Genomic DNA, 20069 nt, shown 5'->3' with positions numbered 1-20069 from the left:
TGTTGCTTGTGCACCTTTGCCTACCCAATTTCTTCCTTCTAGTCAACTTTGCATTTAATATGCTTTGATACATCACTCTGTAAACAGCCACCACATTCAGTAATGACCATCTGTGACTTACTCTCTCTGTGGAGGGTGTCAATGATTGTCTCCCATTAGTGTGGTTTCAAAGAACAAGAGATACCCGGAATTTATACTGTAGGGATGGTCATTTAATGAAACTCAAATGTAAATATTCTAATATTTTGAGATACTGGATTTTGGACTTTCATTAGTGGTACGCTCTAATCAACAATTTAAAAAAAAAAAAAAAAAAAAAAAAAACTTTTGAAATGTTTCACTTTACATGTAGGGAATCTAGAATAAATGAAAGTTTAATTTTTTTAAATAATTTACAATAAAAAAAATGAACTTTTTCATGATATTCTAATTATATGACCAGCACCTGTATATGATATAATATGATGATATAATATAATATGATACAAGGCCTTACCAGGTCAAAAGTTTATTGAATAACCACCGCTTTTTAATTAAAAGAACGACAGTAGAAACATGTATTTTATTCCAAACTTTATTTCCAACTGTTAGTCTGTCTATGGATTGACATTTCAGATGAAACTCCACGTTTCTGTGCCCAAGTCTTATTACTCGAGCTAGAACAATATAGGTTAGATTGGACTGTTTAATTAAACAGACAGCAGGCCAAGAAGTTTACAGCTTGTCCGTTAGATGCCCATGCTTAATCTAAGGCTGCAAAATAGAAACATGCACTGATATGCAAGATAAGTTTACTAATTCTCAGAATTCTTAATGCTCTGGGCCATTACGATGTCAGGCTTACAAGATGACTGCGATTGGCTGTTGTTACATGTGCCAACCAAAGAAAGAGTCTAGTCTGACCTGAATCACAGATGCAGACTAAACCACAAAGTATGGTGAGTTGCCAGTCACCATTTAAACAGGATATGCTGTGACGGAAATATGAAAAATGTACATCTTTAAGCTACTTATTGTATTTTCCACTAAAATAAAATACTGTTATAGACATGTCAATCCCTGTTATTCTGACAAGTACTGTAAACATTCAGCAGAACATGTTTTTTTAATGGGAGTTCGGCAAAGTTCTGCATTGAAAACGAGTAAGAGTTACCATTATGAATTACAGTTGCATTTGCTTTAGGGAAAAATGAAGGGTTTATGGCAGGTGATTGTGGCTGTCTTGTGAGTAAAAGCAGTCATAACTTGAAAATGAATCACTTCCAAATCACTTTCAGGTTTGTGTGGTTTTGCAGACTTGCACTAACTTTAAAGAATTAAATGACAACCCCCATCAAGCACTGCACTGTTCTTAAAACAAACCTATATTAAAACATTCTTAAAAGGCATGGGTTGCTCACGTCGCCTTTTCTCTCAGCAGACACAATTAGGTGCTAATATGGGCTTGAGCGGCTCCCCTACATCCAAACATTTTAGATTAGTCTGCAGCTAATAATATTACATTGGACTTGTTCATTTTTCCCCAAACTAAAAACTTACAGAAAGGAAAGAGATACAGTATCTGAGCTGCTGTATTTAGTCAAATTACACAAAACCAGAGAAGAACTTGTCCAGGTCACATTTCACCTCAAAATCAAAAGCAAGAAATAGGAAATTATAGTTTGTGTGTGTGTGTGTGTAATTATATTATATATATATATATATATATATATATATATATATATATATATATATATATATATATATATATATATATATATATATATATATATATATATATATATATATATATATATATATTAGTGCTGTCAAACAATTAATCACATCCAAAATAAAAGTTTGTTTACACATAATATGTGTGTACTGTGTATATTTATTATATATTAATACACACACATACATGTAAATATTTAACAAAAATATTATAGTAACATTTTAATTATATATATATATATATATATATATATATATATATATATATATATATATATATATATACACACACACACACACACACACATATACACACACACACTGTAAAAAGTAATACGCTATATCTACTCAATTTTGGCAACAGACAACAAGAAATATTATTAATTAAATTCAACAAATAGAATTGAGTTAGAATTAATCAAATTTAATTCCTTAAATGTCAACCATTTAAAACGAGTAAAATTTCAACAAAAACATCTGAATAACAGACGTCAAAGATAAGTTATTGCCAACATTGAAGACACCTGATGATAACAAGCAGAATCACTGAAGGAAAGAGAAACACAAGAATTAACAGGATTAGATGTTGTTGGTTTTATTAAAAATATTTGGTCACCATTACTGTGATCAGTGTTTCATTTAGTTGGACAGTTTGACTCTGCTTTTTATGTCAGTTTGGGGTTTTTGTAATGATGTTTGCTAATTTTACACATTTAAATGGTTGACTTTTAAGGAATTAATTTGATTCATTCTAACTCAAGTCTTATATGTTGAATTTAATAATATTGTGTGTAATCTGTTGCCACAGTTTTACTGAGTAGACAGAGCGTATTACTTTTTACAGTGTATATATAAAGATTTGTCCAATTATTCATGACAATTACATATAATTGTCATAATTAACTACAAAAATCTTATAAAATGTATTCCTGTCAAATTGGTTGTAAACTATTTAAATAAAACCATTTTTCAGTATATAAAAAAAACAGTATCTGTTACAATATTGGGAATTTGATGAAAATGACTATTGACAATTATGAAAATGACAAAAAATAAAATAAAACAACGAATTAAGACCAGATGCTTTATAGTAACAGGAAAGTCTCAACATATTTTCCTTTTGATTTTGAGGTGAAATGTGACTCTTTTTGAAATTCACTCATTTACTCACCAAATTAATCAAGTTAACACAAAACAAAACTGTCTAAAATGTATGAGTACTAGATATACTATGGCAACGGGGTTAGTTATACTGAAAACTAGACTAAGCAGGCCATAAATCTTAAGGTCACAACCACAGAAATCGTTCAGATTTTACAAGATAACTTTCCTTTGCATCCCACTCAAGGCAGTGACTAATAATGAGCGAACAATGGCAAAGTTAAATCAGAATCAACAGCACAGCCACAACCAACTCACCAAACCAAACTCATTTCCATATGTCTTTCAAAATGAATCTGACAGCAACCATAAACCGTAAGAGGCTGCGAGGTGACGGTGCACATCCAATGAAATCTACAAAGTCAAAAAAGGGAAGATGAAAAAGCCTACAGTATGTACAAATTTACTCACCCAGGATACGCAACCTCAAATTGTGCAAAACATGACTTGCGCATCACATTTCTAGCTTTTATGTCACTCACCCGGGCGACAGTGAGCAAATGAGTTGACAGGAGTGTGTTTGAATGCGTTACTGCATGTGTCAAGTGCTTTTTGTATGTCAAATTTCCTTGTATTCACTAATATTCAATTAGCAAACTCAATCTGCATGGGCTAATTAGCAACACTTGAGTGTATGGTTGTGTATGAGGTACAAAAACCCTCCTTCTTTATGTGCAATAAAGCAGCAGCATCTACATCCATCCTTTCTGTTCATTATGCTCGTTTTGTGAAACATGAGAATAAAACATTGTAAGGGGAAGAGGTTGTATGTCCAGCGAAGCAAAGATTCTTCTTCATCCTTGTCGCAATATTACTCGCCCCGCCGAGCTCAAACGGCATTTAACGGTTCCTTGCAAAACACAAAAACATGCCCAGTGCTACGGCCACTCAACGTCCCAGAGAGCCAAACATCGTCCAGACGTTGCCTAAAACACTGTCTAGACGTCCTCTATGCACTTTAATACATTCGTCATCCTTCTCAAGCGTCCTGCGGGGTTGGCCTCTTGAGGTCTCGGATCTGTTTGATTAGATAGGTCTTCTCGTCGCTGAACTGCTCGTCCTCGGCTCGGTCGTTCTGGAACTTGCTGAGGAACTCTATGAGTTTGGTCTGGTTCTTCAGCAGGATGTCGAGGATGGGCTGGGTCTTGTTCGGATTGGCCACAAACACCTGAATGCATAGAGAAAGACCGTCTCACTCAGGATATTGAAGCTTGAGACAAGTTTTGGGTTGGCATACTGGTGTGTTGGTAAAATAATGATAGCGTGGGAAAATTCAGCTGACAATTCATACCTTGAATACATGGAAGGCCTCAAACTGGATGTTGCGGCTCTTGTCTCTCAGTAGGTTCATCATGAGCTTGAGGTTCTCTGGTTTGCTTATGTACTTCGTCATTATAGTGAAGTTGTGCCGGTCCAAAAGCAGCTCTCCCAAAAGCTGAAGAGGAAGGAGGAAAACATAAAACACATCAGAAGCACCTACAAATAAAGATCTAATGGCTACAGTAAACATGCATACAATTCAGTTTAAATGCATTCTAAAGCTGCACAATACAACAACTATACAAACAAATAGATATACACTAGCAATCAAAAGTTTGTCATCAAGATTGTTTTTGATAGAAATTATTTATTTTATTCAACAAGGACATAAAATTGATCAAAAGTGACCATAAAGACAATTATATTACAAAAAAAATTCCACAAAAATATTAAGCAGTACAACTGTTTTCAACATTGATAGTAAGAAATGTTTCTTGGACAGCAAATCCACTTATTAGAATGATTTCTGAAGGATCATGTGACACTGAATACTTAAGTAATGATGCTGAAAATTCAGCTTTGATCACAAGAATAAATTTATAAAACGGTTAGTTCCTGTCCTTGATTCTGATTGGTCAATAGCTGTGTTTTGTTCACGATAAACCCTATAACCACTTCACCCAACGGTTCTGTGTGTCACTGCACAACACCCTTAGCAACCACTCTTAGCAACATAAACTGTTTGTTCTCGATTGATATTGTTCATTGAAGCTTCCTGTATTATGTAGAAGACTATTGTGAGAAAAAGATTGAGTGAGAGAGTTTATTACCTGCATTCAGATTTAGCATTTTCCTTTAGGTCAGTCCTATGTTCATAATAAAAAATCTGTTTAAATGTTGGATGTATTATCTTGTCCTTTTAACAGTTAAGGGGTTTTCCCGTGACTGACAGCGCTAGTCAAAGCATTTGTCAGTTGTGTCTTGTTCTGTGTTTACAACAATTCATTCTTTTCAATATAAAAGTCTCCCTACTGACTGACACACTCATAAAGACAGTCTTTGCCGCCATCTAATGGTGTAATAATGTAACTTCTGTTGCAGTTCACAATCAGGGACTATTTTTTTTCTGGTGGAAGGAAGGCTTTTAGTGAAAGTTTACTTCATGAAAGTTGCAGTGATACATATTTCTGGCTTTAATATTTGTATTGTGTGGTAACCGTTTTATAAAAGCAATAAGGTACTCGAGACTAGTGCTCTATTGTGAATAAGTCACAGCTGAAGGGGTTGCAGGCACTCAACTCTGCTTTGCGTCATGCCTAACAACGGCCTTCAGCCTTGACTTATTCATGATACAGCACAGCCTCTCGTACCTTATTGCTTACTTAAAATATACTCAAAAAAAAAATAAAATAAATAAATATATATATATATATATATATATATATATATAGATATATACACACACACACCCATATTAAATGAGTTTTCAAAAAAAAAAAAAAAAAAAAAAAAAAAAAAACTTCTGAACAGTAGTTTAAATCAGCACAACAACAAACAAATTAACCCGTTCCGTTACCTTTAGCGACTGCCTCTTAGTCACATAGTTTTCCGAGTGAAGCAGTTTCTCATATTCACTAAAGAACTGAAGACCAAAAGTGAAGAAAAGAGGGGACAGAGATATACATTAAATATAAAATTGTCTGGCTTCTTCTCATACAGTAGCCCCCCCAAAAAATTGGCATACTTACAACACACTTGCATTAGATAAAATATCAAATAAAGTGGTATTTATTTTTAAAGAAAGATTTCCAAGCACTTCACAATAAGTAGTTTGTCAGTTCTGTATTTGAGTCCCTAATACAGTTACGTTGACACAGTTCAGTCATTTACGGGAGTGACAACCACATTCTATAAACTGAACTCACACCTGAAGACTCACAACCACATTCTCACAAAAATATGCAGTGTGAACAGAAACGGACTGGAAAACTAGTTGTCTGTCATATTCATACAGTGCAAGAGAGCCGCTCTGCACTGCACAACCGTGTGTCTACCGTCTGTTGCAGGTTTTAATGTGTGGTTTCACTTTCGATAATGTACAGCAATGGAGGTATGAGCTACGTCTCATCTGAAGGTTTTCTCCACCAGAGCTGCCCCAGTTAGCTTCGTGTTGACTCAAATGCTCCGCTCTCCACCCAGAAATAAAAGCTGCTGATGTTTAACAAATATTTGACAGACAAACTCGCTGCTCGATTGGGCTCGTCATGTCGTAAGTGATGAAGCTTTTCAGTTTTATGGACGTCGCCATCTTTGGTCACTTTTGCTTGTGAGAGAATAAGGACTGTTGCACATTCATACAGACAGTATTCGATACGCAATTGTAAGTTGCTGTGTGTACGGGACATTTTGGACTCACACCTTTAAGTAAATGCAGTTGTCAATCCCAAAAACTGACAGTGTGAACATAGCCATACAATCCAAATGTATGACAAAAGTATTTGGACATGTGGTTGTCAAATGTTACTAAAAGCTATTGTTGATGTGAAGAACTGGCTTCATACATCCACTAAAATCAAACTGACACCAAAGTGCAAGATTTTTTGTATTTGTTATTATATTCATATCTAAATTCATATGTAAAGACGTTGAGCTATTTATGGTGTGACTAAAATGCTTTTTTGGGCCCACATCACATTCAAATCACTTCCAAAATGTATTGACTTTCACATCAAGTGCAAAGACACAAATGAGGAACTCATTGCAGAATCAATCAGATCCAATGACAACAGGCCATGACGGAAACCAAATCTATGAAAAGAAAAGCCTGTGACTCACTCTATCATAGTGCTGCTCCAGAAACTCAGCGCTGAGCAGTTTGTGTCTCGTCAGCAAATCCTGGAAAAAAAAACAAACAAATGGAATTCTTCAGACAAAATAATTATAGATGAAATACTCAGACAAAACAAACACCTAAGGCTTGTTTGTTTGTCAAAATACTAACTTTAAAAGTGGCAAATGCATCCGAGGCGATGTCGAAGGTGGACATCTCCACGTATCTGAAGAAATCGTAGAACTGCTCAGAGCAGAGGGTGATCTTTGCCAGCGGCTCATGCCGTATACATTCCCTCAGCATGATCCCGCAGTTCAGAGCGATGTCTGGAGACTCGTAACTACAAAAAAGACAAGAATATTTGCCACCATATATACACATCCTCACGCTGTTCCAAAACTTTCATTTGTAGACTGAAAAGGAGATTTAAAGTTGCAGTATGTAATATTGACAGCTAGTGGTTGAAATGGGTACTGCAGTCCAAATTTAAAATATTGGAGAGAGTTGTTTCTAGGGGTGTAACGATATATCGCAGTACGATATTTCGCGATGCAAAAATGTTACGATATGTATCGTAGAGTGATGTCGATACTTTTACGATATGACGGCAGTCTAATTTTATTGGTTGAGCTGCTGACGTGACCTCGTCTGCAACATGGAGGTGGCAGTGAGAGAAGCCGGGTTGTCACCGCATATAGAGTGCCCCAGGGATGACGCATTTTTGTAGGCAAAACCCGGAAGCGAGTTAGCATTTTAGGACTTCTGGTTCCAACGCCGTAAAGTCTATGGGTTTTTTGAATGGGTTTTTGCTAAATCGCCTGAAATAAGGTCTGTGGTTAACAAAGCCTCTAAATACTTTCACGTTTTGATCTATGACATAAAACACACCAGTTATAACCCGCTTGTGATTTTTTTAAACTTTTACTGCGTCTTAAAATCGGCAGTTGCTAACAAATTGCTAAAAGGGACTACTTCCTTTGGCGGGGACTTTAGACGTCATCATTAAAAACGGGACTTTTGGACAGCATTTCTCATGAAAAAGTGGATAAGTATTCATACACAGAGCAGATCATAATCAGTGAGCATGTTTTTAAATAAAGTTGTTTTCTAAATAATATTTGAGGAAGCTTGGTGGTGATGACGTTGATCCGCGACTATGGTGTGCTGTAGTCCGTTTATAGCCTACTGTTAGCCTTTTATATCTGACGACTTTATTTAGGCTTCAAAATGTATAAATGTTGTGTTAACTTGTAAAGATTATCTTGATAGACAAAATGTGTAAGCGTCATAACCCTTTGTTAAACACAGAGCTTATTTTCTGCGATTGTCCAAAAGTCTATGGGAAAAATGCATAGGCTTCAATCGAGGGAACCTGTGCGCCGCAACTTCCGGGTTGGCCTACAAAAACACGATCCCTGGGGTACCTATTTGGTTGTTAAGTCGACATCACGCGGCAGCGCTTCCGGGTCCAAACGCTCTATCTCTACCACAAGAAAACAACAAATGGTGCTAATTACACACACCGTGGGTAATAGTACAAAAAATATATAATTATAACCTTTATCTCCATACCAAAATCCCAGATGGCCAGACAATGATTCATCTTTTATAAACGTTAAAATATTAATGTCTGTGACGCTGTGAACGGAGACTGTTGTGTAGACTGTAAGTATTTAAAATGTTTCTTTTTAAAATGTTTGATGATGAATAAATAGCACTCATAAACGGCCGTCGATGGCATTCTCAATCCCTGGGGTACTCTATTAAGGGTGTGTCTCAATCAGCTCTCTAGTTCAGTAAATGTTTAAACTTTTAAAGGTTTAAAGGTTTCTCTTGCTTGGTCGCGTGAGAAAAGTCGTGGCGTTCTTTCACCACAGTGCCACGGCAACAACTGTGCTCACAGAAAAGCAAAAGATGCTTGCGATGCTTTGCTTTAAGAAGTTCTGTCTTAGGGGCCGTTCACATATTCGCGTCTTTTCTCAGTGCAAGTCAGTTATTTCAAATGTAGCCACGTGGCAGGCGCGCTCATAATGGAAGCAACGCGGTTGCGACGCGCATGCGGTGCATCGTGATGAAAAATTCCAACTTTTCAGAATGCCGCAAGCGCACCGCAGGTCATGTGACAAGAACCAACCGAATCAACTTCGGCCTTTCCGTAACAAAACATCAAAATCTCAGCCGAACAGGGTGAGGGTGGTTTTTATATCTTATCTTCATAAATATATCTAGTAGTAAATGTAATGCAAGGGATAGAAATCAATTTATTCTTTGTTGAAACTTCCTACTCCCATAGCGCAGTTCATGGTTGCATAGCAACGACCAACGCCACGGGAGCTCAAGCGCTTTGGAAGGAAGGAGAAGCGGTGCGGACGCGCCTTCCACGCGTTTTTAGATGCGATATGTGAACGGTCCTTTAGGATACTTAATTCTAAGTTCATATTAAATTTAACATTTTTAAACATTTTAAGTGACAGACAGACCTATTCAGCTGTTAATTTGAATACAGAAGGTTTATATTAAACCTTGAAATGTGATCTTGTATGTACAACAAGGAAAATTATTGAAAGTTGTTAATGTTTTTAACAACTTTCAGTTATTTGAATTTCAGTTTCATTTTGTTAAAAATATTCGTGATACGTATCGTATCGTGAACTCGGTATCGAGATACATACCGTATCGTGACCTGAGCGTATCGTTACACCGCTAGTTGTTTCCCACCCCCTCCTCATTAGACTCGACCCTCATGTGGGTTGCTAGATTGAGGACACGTGACTGTGATCTCAGACCCAGTTTGTTTGCTGGCTTTCATGAGGGGCTAGAACTATTGGCTGAAGTACCTGGATTTTGCCGTGTTCACACCGCAGGAACTAGGAATGATTTTAGTTCTAGGAACTCCTTTTGGGGGAACTAAATTAGCACCTACTTCAGAGTAAGGGTCTAAACCAGCTCTATAGGAACTATCAGTGACGTGAGTGTCTGTTGATTGGTCAAACACATCAAACACCGGCATCTGCCATTTTTAAAAGGGCGTGTAAACATCAGAGGTGGGTAGAGTATCCAAAAACTGTACTCAAGTAAAAGTACAAGTACTTGTAGAAATATTTACTCAAAGTAAAAGTGAAAGTAATAATCCTAATAGTTACTTGAGTAAGAGTAAAAAAGTATCCAATAAAAATCTTACTCAAGTAGCTCGTTACTAGTTACTTTTATTATATATATATATATATATATATATATATATATATATATATATATATATATATATATATATATATACACACACACACACACACACACACACACAATAGCATGTTATTATTTAATGTTTATTATTTAAATAGATATTTAATTTATTATCATAATTAGATATCTTTGCAACAAACAAACATAGAAGAGACAAGCATTATTTCTAGCATCTGTAACCCGAATGTATCGTTACTATATTAATAACATACAGCTAACGTTACATTTTAAAGAAGAGAGAAAACTCTTTACATGTGCTCGCGCTCATATCTGAACTTGACACAAACAATGATCAAATACACATTGACGGATCTTCTTCGGTCTGTTCTCCAAAATGTAATCAAATGTATATTTCAGCAGGCGTGTGTAAACTGCTTAACTGTGTCAACGCAAAGCGTTCATTTTCAAGACGAACAGGTCGCTGGCGCCGCCATTGCGCAATAGTATATGTATAAATTAAGATATATGCCCATAAAAACGGTAAAGAAATACTACATACTTTTGTTATAGTGACGTAATAATCTGTTTGGTTGTAAAATGTAGGCTATTGGCTCGGCTGTATCATGAAGTAAAATCAAATGAAATCGATAGGCCTACCTGTGGAATTGTTCACAGACAGCATACGCAGCTCAACTAATAAAGATCTTCATCGCTGGCAGACAACTGTATGCATTTGCAGATTTGCTTTTAATTGACTGTAGGTCCACTGCCACTTCATCCGCTCCGAGTGAGAAACCGCTTCAAACGATTCAGCGCGTGCAGGAACTGAACAAATCATTCAAACTGATTCGCGAATCAATTTAGACAGCTTTACCAACTTGTTTGATCAAGTCTTTGAACAGAATCGACTCAAAAGAGTGATTCATTTGTGAATGGGGCATCGTTCATGCAAAAAGAGACAGCGCGCATGGAATAAACTACGCATTTCTTAACATTTACAGTATTGAATTAAAATAAAGTAACGAGATGAACGTTGCCCATTGTAGCGAAGTAAAAGTACAGATTTTTCATTACAAATTTACTCAAGTTAAAGTAAAAGTACCCACATTTTAATCTACTCTAAAAAGTACAAATTTTCCAAAAAACTACTCAAGTAAATGTAACGAAGTAAATGTACTTCGTTACTACCCACCTCTGGTAAACATACAGTATTCACTTCATGAACATGCAGTGACGGCGCTACACTAGGGCTAGGGGAGGCCTATTTAGCCCCCCCCCAAGCAGTTGAAATGGACCATTTTTTTTTTATTGTAGAAGACATGAGTACAGGTAGGAAACCCTGTCTCTGAGAAGGCGAAAAGAAAGAGGAGTCAGAGAGAGAAAGTTGAGAGAGAAACTCCTGCGCTCATCACTGTCACTTTTTAGCCTGCCGTCCAATCGGGACAAAGTACAACACCAACCAACCGCCACAGTCTGCTTATACAGTGTCAACAAGCATAATAACGGGACAAAATAATTTTTATATATATATATATATATATATATATAGAAACAGTACAAAAACTATCTGTGAAATGAGATACTAACAACACTTTTGTGGATATTCCATATCATAGCAAGCAAAGCGTCTCATTCTGCGTCTCATTTTTACACTCGCATAAAGCGATATATAGTATAGAGCAAATCTCAAATGCTTGATTTTTTCATAAAATGCAATTATATTATCACCCAGATCTTTATATAAAGTTGGATATACAAGTATGTCTAACTTTATTTGTAAACACACAGTATACTTGTGTAGGGTGATACATAGTATATAGCATATCTCAAAGGGATTTATTGCTTGTGTCGTCACTAAATGTAAACTGCTATCGCCCAGCTCTAGATATTAAGATATTAACATTGTGATTTTCTGCAAAGCTTCTTTGTAAGAAAGTGTATTGTGAATATGACTGATTTGACCTGTCCATATGATTGTGTGCTATATTCTTGACTCAAAACTATATTATGATTCGATACCCTCTGAAGTCATATGGCCAACTTTTAAGGCTTAAAAGTTGGAAAAGCACTAACATGTGAACTACCCAAACATATTCACATTTAAGATTATATCACTGATGTAGGATTAGATGTACGAAATGCTGACTATTAGATATATGCAATGCTGACTAATAAGAGTAAATACTTATCTGGGAAGGGACAGCTCTTCTAAGAATATTTATTTTTATTCTCATGTTAGTCACCAAACCACTTCTTTGATATCTTAGTTTGAGATATGATCTAAACAGCAGCCTTTAATTTAGAAAAGCAGATTAAACTAGTCTGACAACTGCAAAACTTTAGGATGTACATTAAATTGGTGAATATAAAAATCGAATGAATGTCTTCACAATGTGTTTGTGAGTGTGTGTCTCACCCTTTAAGCAGCATGAAGAGTATATTTTGTTGAGTGCACAGGTATTCAACAGTGGGTGTCCGTGTGCCGATCTGACGCCTCAAAATATTATTAAAGATCTGCGCCACGTCTTTCTTGCCCTAAACACAAATAACATGCAGAACAGTTACTGAAAAGCTCAAGTAATCAAAATACATGCATGTATTTCCACAAATTGGAATTTGAGAAATAAAGCAGACATGTCAAGATGTTTACACCTGGTATTATGACAGTTTGCCATTTAATGTCTCTCAGCTGCACAAGATGAAGACTCTTTTTTCACTTATCACAAATCAGGGACGATATTAATCTTGGAATTTTTCTTGCATTCTTTTTTTTTTTTTCTCTGTCTGGTTGTTTCTTACCTAGCAAGCAAAGCTCAAAATGTTATGTAGCTTGATCAGTTTCAAAAATAGCATTGCAGAATTTTTCTCCATATAGTGGGCTTCAATGGATACCAATGGGTTGAAAGTCCAATTTGCAGTTTCAGTGCAGCTTTAAAGAGCTCTACTCGATCCCAGCCGAGGAATAAGGGTCTTATCTAGCGAAACGATTGGTCACAAATGTTCGTCTTGCACAAGCTCTGCGATGCGCATTACGTAATCACATTGGAAAGGTCATGCGTGACGTAGGTGGAAGTGCCGTGGTAGGGTGAAAAACTCCAGCTCAACATTGTTGTGTTACCTTTTTTTGTAAAGGGCATTTGACTTAGCCTTTGCACGTTCGATTTGTAAACACTAGGTCTGTACTTCCGCTTATGTCACGCGTGACCTTTCCAACATGATTATGTAATGCGTAGACCCTTATTCCTCGTCTGGGATCATGTAGAGCCCTTTGAAGCTGCACTGAAATTGCAATTTGGACCTTCAACCCGTTGGTAACTGTTGAAGTCCACTATATGGAGAAAAATCCTGGAATGTTTTCCTCAAAAACCTTAATTTCTTTTCGACTGAAGAAAGAAAGACGTAAACATCTTGGATGACATGGAGGTGAGTAAATTATCAGGACATTTTAATTCTGAAGTAAACTAATCCTTTAAAAGAGCATTTGAGAACTGGATTTTGGGGGACTTTGGGCTACTTTGAGAAATCTATATAATTGTAGTGTAATTTCCTGGCCTAGTCTATTAAACTGATCCTCCCACCTCAAAGTCAATGAGCTGCAGATCTGCGACGAGGGTGCTGAGCAGGCCGCTGTTGTAGAGCTCCTGAGCGAGCTGAGCCACAGCTTCTGTCTGCGGCTCCTTCTCATTGGTGCCGTAGAGGATCTCCTTCATCGCCAACAGAGATTTGGACACCTCTTCAGAGGCCTGAAGACACACACCCCTCTTATTAATAGCTTTATGACACTCTTTAATGGGTAATATTCACAGTTCAAGCCCAAACACATTGTAACACACCCATGTGTAACAGCACTGTGTACAAATGTGTTTAGTACCTTCTCAGCCTTCTTGTCCGAAATGTCCTGCTTCTCCAGAATGGTCATGTTGTCCTTTAGATTCTTCACAATGTCCGCTGGACACTTGTGAGACTTACCGAAAGGGAACGGCATGGCAACACGTTACCAGGGCAACCAGGTAGCAGAGAGCCCAGCTGTGAAAGTGAACGAGAAACAGAATGTCAAAGAGAGGGAAGAGAAAATGACTGAGAAAGAACGAATGTCAATCAAAACAAAATGGAATGTACAACCAACTTAGAATCGCAAAGGAAAAACGTAGTCACAGAAAGAAATAATGAACAAGGGAAAACAAATAATAATATACAAACCAAATGATGAACAAAAATAGAACAATGAATGAATTAAACATAAGAATGAACAGATGAAAGCATGAACAAACAATCACAAGATCAAATAAAAGATCGAAAAAACTAATTAAATCATGAAGAGATGATAGAACTAAAGAACAAACATTAAAGATTGAACAAATAATCGGAAAATCATATGAAGTGAAATAATGAACAGACGAATGAACAATAGAACAAACAAATGAAAGATTGAATAAACAAATTTACATGACATTTACATTCATGCTTTTGGCCAATGCGGCTTACACTGCATTCAGTGTACACATTTTATCAGTTCTTGCTTTCTCTGGAAATCAAACCCATGACTTTTACCCCCTTTCCACCAGCACGAACCAGGTGCTAGTTCAGAGCTAGTGCTAGTGCCAGTTCGGAGTTGGTTCAACTGACGAGCCTTCTAAGAACCAGTTTGACAGGCTAGAGAGCCACCACAGAGCCAGGTCTTGCGTCACTGTATACGTCTCATATTTCACAGCAAAGCTAGCGCCGCAGCGCCAAACACAAACACACCAGGCTCGTTTGAGATGCATCGGCTTCTCGCAAAGCGATCGGCGCATGACATCAAAGCTCCGCGAGAACGATCCAAAAGCACAAGGAGTCGTATGCTCGACAAACGCTCCCGCGGATCCGCCGAATCGGTCCGCGCTGTTCCGATGCATCTCGAACAAGCCTTCTATCAACAATCGCGGATGTTTCACTACTGTTGATGCTCATGGCTTTGCGAACCTACATCGGCTTCCAAACACGGCTGCGTAATTTGTATTAGACGGAGATTACGTCGAGCTGCTATTAGCTCGATTAGCTGCTTTTCAAAAATGGCGGTCACAGTTTCTTGTGGTCACGGTAACCCCGCCCCCAGCCCCTGACGCAAGCGGCTACTTCTAGCCCAGCAATGTTTTGGTGCTACTTACGAACCACTTTTTCTGGTTCGGAGCTGGTGCTTTGTGTGTCGAAAGACAAAGAACTGATTTGAAACTAGGCTCTGGCCCGAATGCACTCAAACTTTGTGGTTATTAGCGCCATAGATATGTATAAGTAGATGCCATATTTCGACTGCTCCAGACACGTCGACGCATCCGCCATCTTGGAACAGTCAACGTGTCAGATGCTTGTCATCACTCACAGTAAAAATCAATGAGTTTTCCCAGAGGCCACAACATCTTTATTTAACAATTTCTTCTCTTCCCTGTCAGTCTCTGACGCTGTTCATGTTGTAAACACAGTGCAGCACTTCCAGGTTCTACATCAGAACGTGGTCTCAGTATTATTAAGGTTGATCCACTGCAGTCACAGGGACTATTTTACTACCTTTCTGGGCCTTAAAGGTGCAATGATGTTGCTGCTGATGTTATTTTATGTGGTTCATAAACCCTTGGATTTCATCAAAAATATCTTAATTTGTGTTCTGAACATGAATGAAGGTCTTACAGGTGTGGAACGACATTAGGGTGAGTAATAAATGACAGAAATTACATTTTTTGGGTGAACTAACCCTTTAAATTCGTGATAAAATGGGATAACCTTTCACATGTGAGAATTTGTTGGTTTGTGTTTTATATGTATTAACTCAATATTATATGTTTTTAAACTATGGTAACTTAATTGTCGTTGTTAGCTGACGCTTTCGTCTTGTATTGTGTTAAATCATCTGCTGAAGTCTATTGCAGATACACATATTCATGCATATAACTACGATTGCAGATGCTCAGTCAGCTTGCTCTTGAATGTTCACGGATCGGCTTTGACTGTTCCAATATGTATAGCGGCCCATAGAAACAGCCATTAATGAGACATCTATGTATATAAAATCTATTGCCAAATTTACACTGCAAACAAAGGTGGCACAGAAGCGCTTCTAAAGTGGCAAACAGGTGTCTTTAGGTGACTTTGGCAGTTTGATACACGCTCCGAACCACTGATTCAAAACAAAAGATTCGTGAAGCTTCATGAAGCAGTGTTTTGAAATCGCCCATCACTAGATACTGTTGAATAAAGTTGTTATTTTTGGCAGATAAAAAGTATTCTCGTCACTTCATAACATTAAGGTTGAATCACTGTAGTCACATGAACTGTTTTAAATATCTTTAGTAGCTATCTGGACCTCACTGAGTCATCAGATTTTATCAAAAATATCTTAATTTGTGTTCTGAAGATGAATGAAGGTCTTACGGGTGTGGAACGACATGAGGGTGAGTAATTTATGACAAATTTCATTTTTGGGTGAACTAACCCTTTAACTCAGCTGTGTAAAGATGCCTTATGGTTACCTGCTGTTTGAGCTACAGGAGGGCAAATGAAATAATGGACAAAAGAGCGAAAAAATTAAAAGAATAAACAAACAGAAAAACAACTGAGAGAAAGAACAGAATAACAAAAACAAAAAGATGAACAAACAAAAACAAGTAAAGTAAAAGTAAAGTTCAGTGCTCACTGCCATCAACATCACTCTGAATTTCAAGTTAGGACATATCAACAGATTACAGAAGGAAGTAGATCTTCACTGATTAGGGGTGTGAGATATTACACTTTATGTTCAAACAGACACACCCAAGTGTCTCAGATAGCACAGAAGAGAAGGTTTGCGAAGTCGACAAACAGGAAATGTGCAGCAGACACCTCTCCAATGAATAAGGCTGACAGCTTCCTCCATAAAGATCACAGCAGTGAAACTCAACCATGAAATCCTCAATAAATATACTGACCTGAAACTAAATCAAATCCTGCCGCTTTTTCATTACCCTTTTCCAAAACACACGCAATGACACTATTATTAATAATTACTCCGCCGGTACGCCGCATGTGCTTCGAATACTCCATGTGTCAGCTCGTGGGATCCGTGCGTCACAGGACCATACGTCCAGCCGCTTAATCTCCACGCGGCTTGTGCAAGTTAGCCAAATCCTTGACCCGGTGACCATGCACGCCATGTCTGCCCCAACGCAAATCTGAACCCAAACAGACGCCAAGGCTCGCTGAGACAGCTGGCATGCTGAGTTCACATGCAAAAGGATGCATCTAAACCAGGGGTGTCCAATCCTGCTCCTGGAGGGCCACTGTCCTGCAGAGTTCACCTCACCTCCAACCCCAAATAAACCAGCTGATCAAGGTTTCTGCATACTAGAAACTTCCAGGTAGGTGTGTTGAGGCAAGATGGAGCTAAACTCTGCAGGACAGTGGCCCTCCAGGAGCGGGTTTGGACACCCCTGCACTAAACATTTATTTCTCAGCTGCTGCAATGGCTACATAAGATCAATTACAGGTTATTCTGATCAGCCACACTAATATGATGCTAATGCCATTCATAGTTGTTGCACATGATGCTAATAACATTGCCAACTATTACTGCTGCATGCTGTACTGTCAAAATCAACAATACTGTGGACTACACCAGGGTTAGTCATCTATGAAACAATATTATTCGTATATTAATTTAAAGTGATGTTTTTGTGTTGGTTTCAAACACCTAAGCTGCGTCCGAAATCACATACTTTGAATAGGTACTACATATGAATTTAAATTTACTTCACGACCGTTGAAAAAATATGTTCTATATAGTACGAATGCGTGCAGTATGAATTAATTCAGACATACTACATCTGTCACATGACCCTATCAGCATCAGTTAAGTCCATTCAACTCCCGTGGCCTCATGGGATAGTAAAGTGTCCGTCATAAGCGCACTTCAGGATCTCACCAGAAGTAGTAAGTCAATCCGGATACTTTTCACCTACTGTTTTTCGAATACTATGAATTCAGACATACTACTCTGTTCACTGTTTTTCACGTACTATATAGTAGAGAAGTATTCAATTTCGGACGCAGGTCTAATTTGTCACAATGTGTTTCATGTGTTGTAATTTTAAACAGATTAATAACTCCAATTTCTGATGGTCTATTATACATTTATTACAAATAAATACACACACTGTTTGATGAAGACCCCATAGTATAGTTTTACATAGTAACAATAAATTATTAGAAATAATTATGATTTGTTTGTTTGTTTATTTTTATTGCCATATCAGCATATATGGCTATTTTCATGGCAAGAACAACATTAAAAATAAATAAATAAACATAATTAACACAGTAATAGTAAAAAACAACAGTTAATAATCAACTCACAGAAATATAACAAACATAATTTTCCACAAGATTTTTCATTTCAATATTTGATAAAAAAAAAAAAAACTTAAAATTGTTCCTGGTGAAACATTTTTAGTAATTATTATTGATAATTCAAGGAAACTGAATAAGTAATACAGGCCAGGGTATAAGGACAACTTTTGTTAATTATTACATGGGATGTATTATATGCAGATTTATATAGGATTCTTATCAAATGAAAATATAGTAAATTATAACAGTGAAGTACAAAATTATTTTACATTGAATATTGCAGGGTATTTTTTATTTATATAATAATTTAATATGTAAAATTCTTCTTATTGCCTAATGGCATATATTATGGAATATATAATATCCCAGAATATATGCCATATATAATATAATTGTGAAATAATATTTTATTTAATATTATTTTTGCTTAAATTATATTCTTATTTATTATTGTTATTATTTGCTAAATTAATATTGTTTATCTCATTAATATTTATAATATTATTTAAATTAATTATTATATTATAAATAACATTATATGCTTAATTTCACTCAAAAACACTAGAAAACAGGAAATTCAGAAAACCCCCTGACAACAGGAAGTTATCGGCTGATGCCAGCAATATTAAAATGATCACACAGACAGATTAGATTAATGATTAGATTAACAAAGGTTCAGAACAGATCAAGTAAATGTATATTTGTGTCCTAAATGGAAGTCTTTTTATCTAATTCAGCAGAGACTGATCAACACATGCATGTACGTAGATAATAGATCAAAATCACAGGTATGTATTGTTCAGCTGTGAAGTTTTGGTATATTTCACTGTGCAACTGTTAACACCCAACACATTATACACATTATACACATACTAATGGATTCAGCATTAAGATCAATGTGAATGAGCTGAAGTTATGAAGCTTGTATACCTGCAGTCCATGTCTAAATGTGATGTAAAGGGCTCGACAAAACTTTGATGATCTGAATGGCAGATTTCAGTCACTTTGACCGTGTCTCAAACCTAGTGAGCGGTCTACCTAGAATCATTCTCTGATGGTTCACCAGTTCAGACAAGTCTATGGTGTTTCCTGGGTGGGCAGCAGAGTAGTTTGAGACACAGCCCTCTACTTTTGCGCAAGCAGAGGCCCGGTGTGATGGTGAGATATAGATAATATTAGTCAATTCAACGCCTTTGTCTATCTTTAAATCAGACATGTACAAACCACAGAAGATACGAAGCACCTCTCACCGTTACTATCACGCCAGACTGTGCGTAAATGCAATGCAGTTTGTGGTTTTGCATTGCATAGGGTGGCTCTGATAGGCCTCTGCATGCACAGTACAATACATAGTTTCACAACAACAACCAACAAAAGAGAAGTAAACAATAGCACACCTTATTTGGGTCTCCTTCGGCCTTTTCCAGCGAATAGCGGTGTGTTTCCAGGAATATGATGTTTTGGTGTCTAATTTCTTAGCCAAATTTGAGCGCAGAACCGTCTGTGTATGTGTATGAATATATGTGTGTGTGTGTGTGTGTGTGTATTCAGTCTACAATCAGCAGCG

General features: G+C 36.9%; 1 protein-coding gene across 2 annotated transcripts; it reads right to left on the bottom strand.

Moving 5' to 3' along the window:
• Positions 1 to 2783: 2783 nt before the first annotated feature.
• On the bottom strand, positions 2784 to 20069 carry cab39 (calcium binding protein 39). 2 transcript variants are annotated; one of them, XM_048160946.1, is made up of 9 exons: positions 19900 to 20068; positions 14019 to 14173; positions 13726 to 13890; positions 12564 to 12682; positions 7136 to 7304; positions 6970 to 7029; positions 5711 to 5776; positions 4166 to 4309; positions 2784 to 4042 (listed from the first exon to the last, which is right to left on the bottom strand). In XM_048160946.1, exons 2-9 carry the CDS (start codon positions 14130 to 14132, stop codon positions 3854 to 3856), a joined length of 1026 nt encoding a protein of 341 aa, XP_048016903.1. In that variant the 5' UTR covers positions 14133 to 14173; positions 19900 to 20068; the 3' UTR covers positions 2784 to 3853. The 2 variants fall into 2 exon arrangements, with proteins under 2 accessions (XP_048016903.1, XP_048016904.1); XM_048160947.1 differs by lacking the exon at positions 5711 to 5776 and having other exon boundaries at positions 19900 to 20069.

This window comes from Megalobrama amblycephala, linkage group LG16 (genome assembly GCF_018812025.1).
Source record: "Megalobrama amblycephala isolate DHTTF-2021 linkage group LG16, ASM1881202v1, whole genome shotgun sequence".
Lineage (NCBI taxonomy): Eukaryota > Metazoa > Chordata > Actinopteri > Cypriniformes > Xenocyprididae > Megalobrama > Megalobrama amblycephala.
Note: the sequence above shows the minus strand (reverse complement) of the source record. Positions and strands in the feature narration are given on the sequence as shown.

Coding starts and splice junctions, on each gene's coding strand:
- cab39 (XM_048160946.1), bottom strand. CDS start 14,132: ATGCCGTTCCCTTTCGGTAAGTCTCACAAGTGTCCAGCGGACATTGTG. Junction 13,891..14,018: donor CGGACAAGAAGGCTGAGAAG/GTACTAAACACA, acceptor GTGTGTCTTCAG/GCCTCTGAAGAGGTGTCCAA. Junction 12,683..13,725: donor TGCAGCTCATTGACTTTGAG/GTGGGAGGATCA, acceptor ATTTGTGTTTAG/GGCAAGAAAGACGTGGCGCA.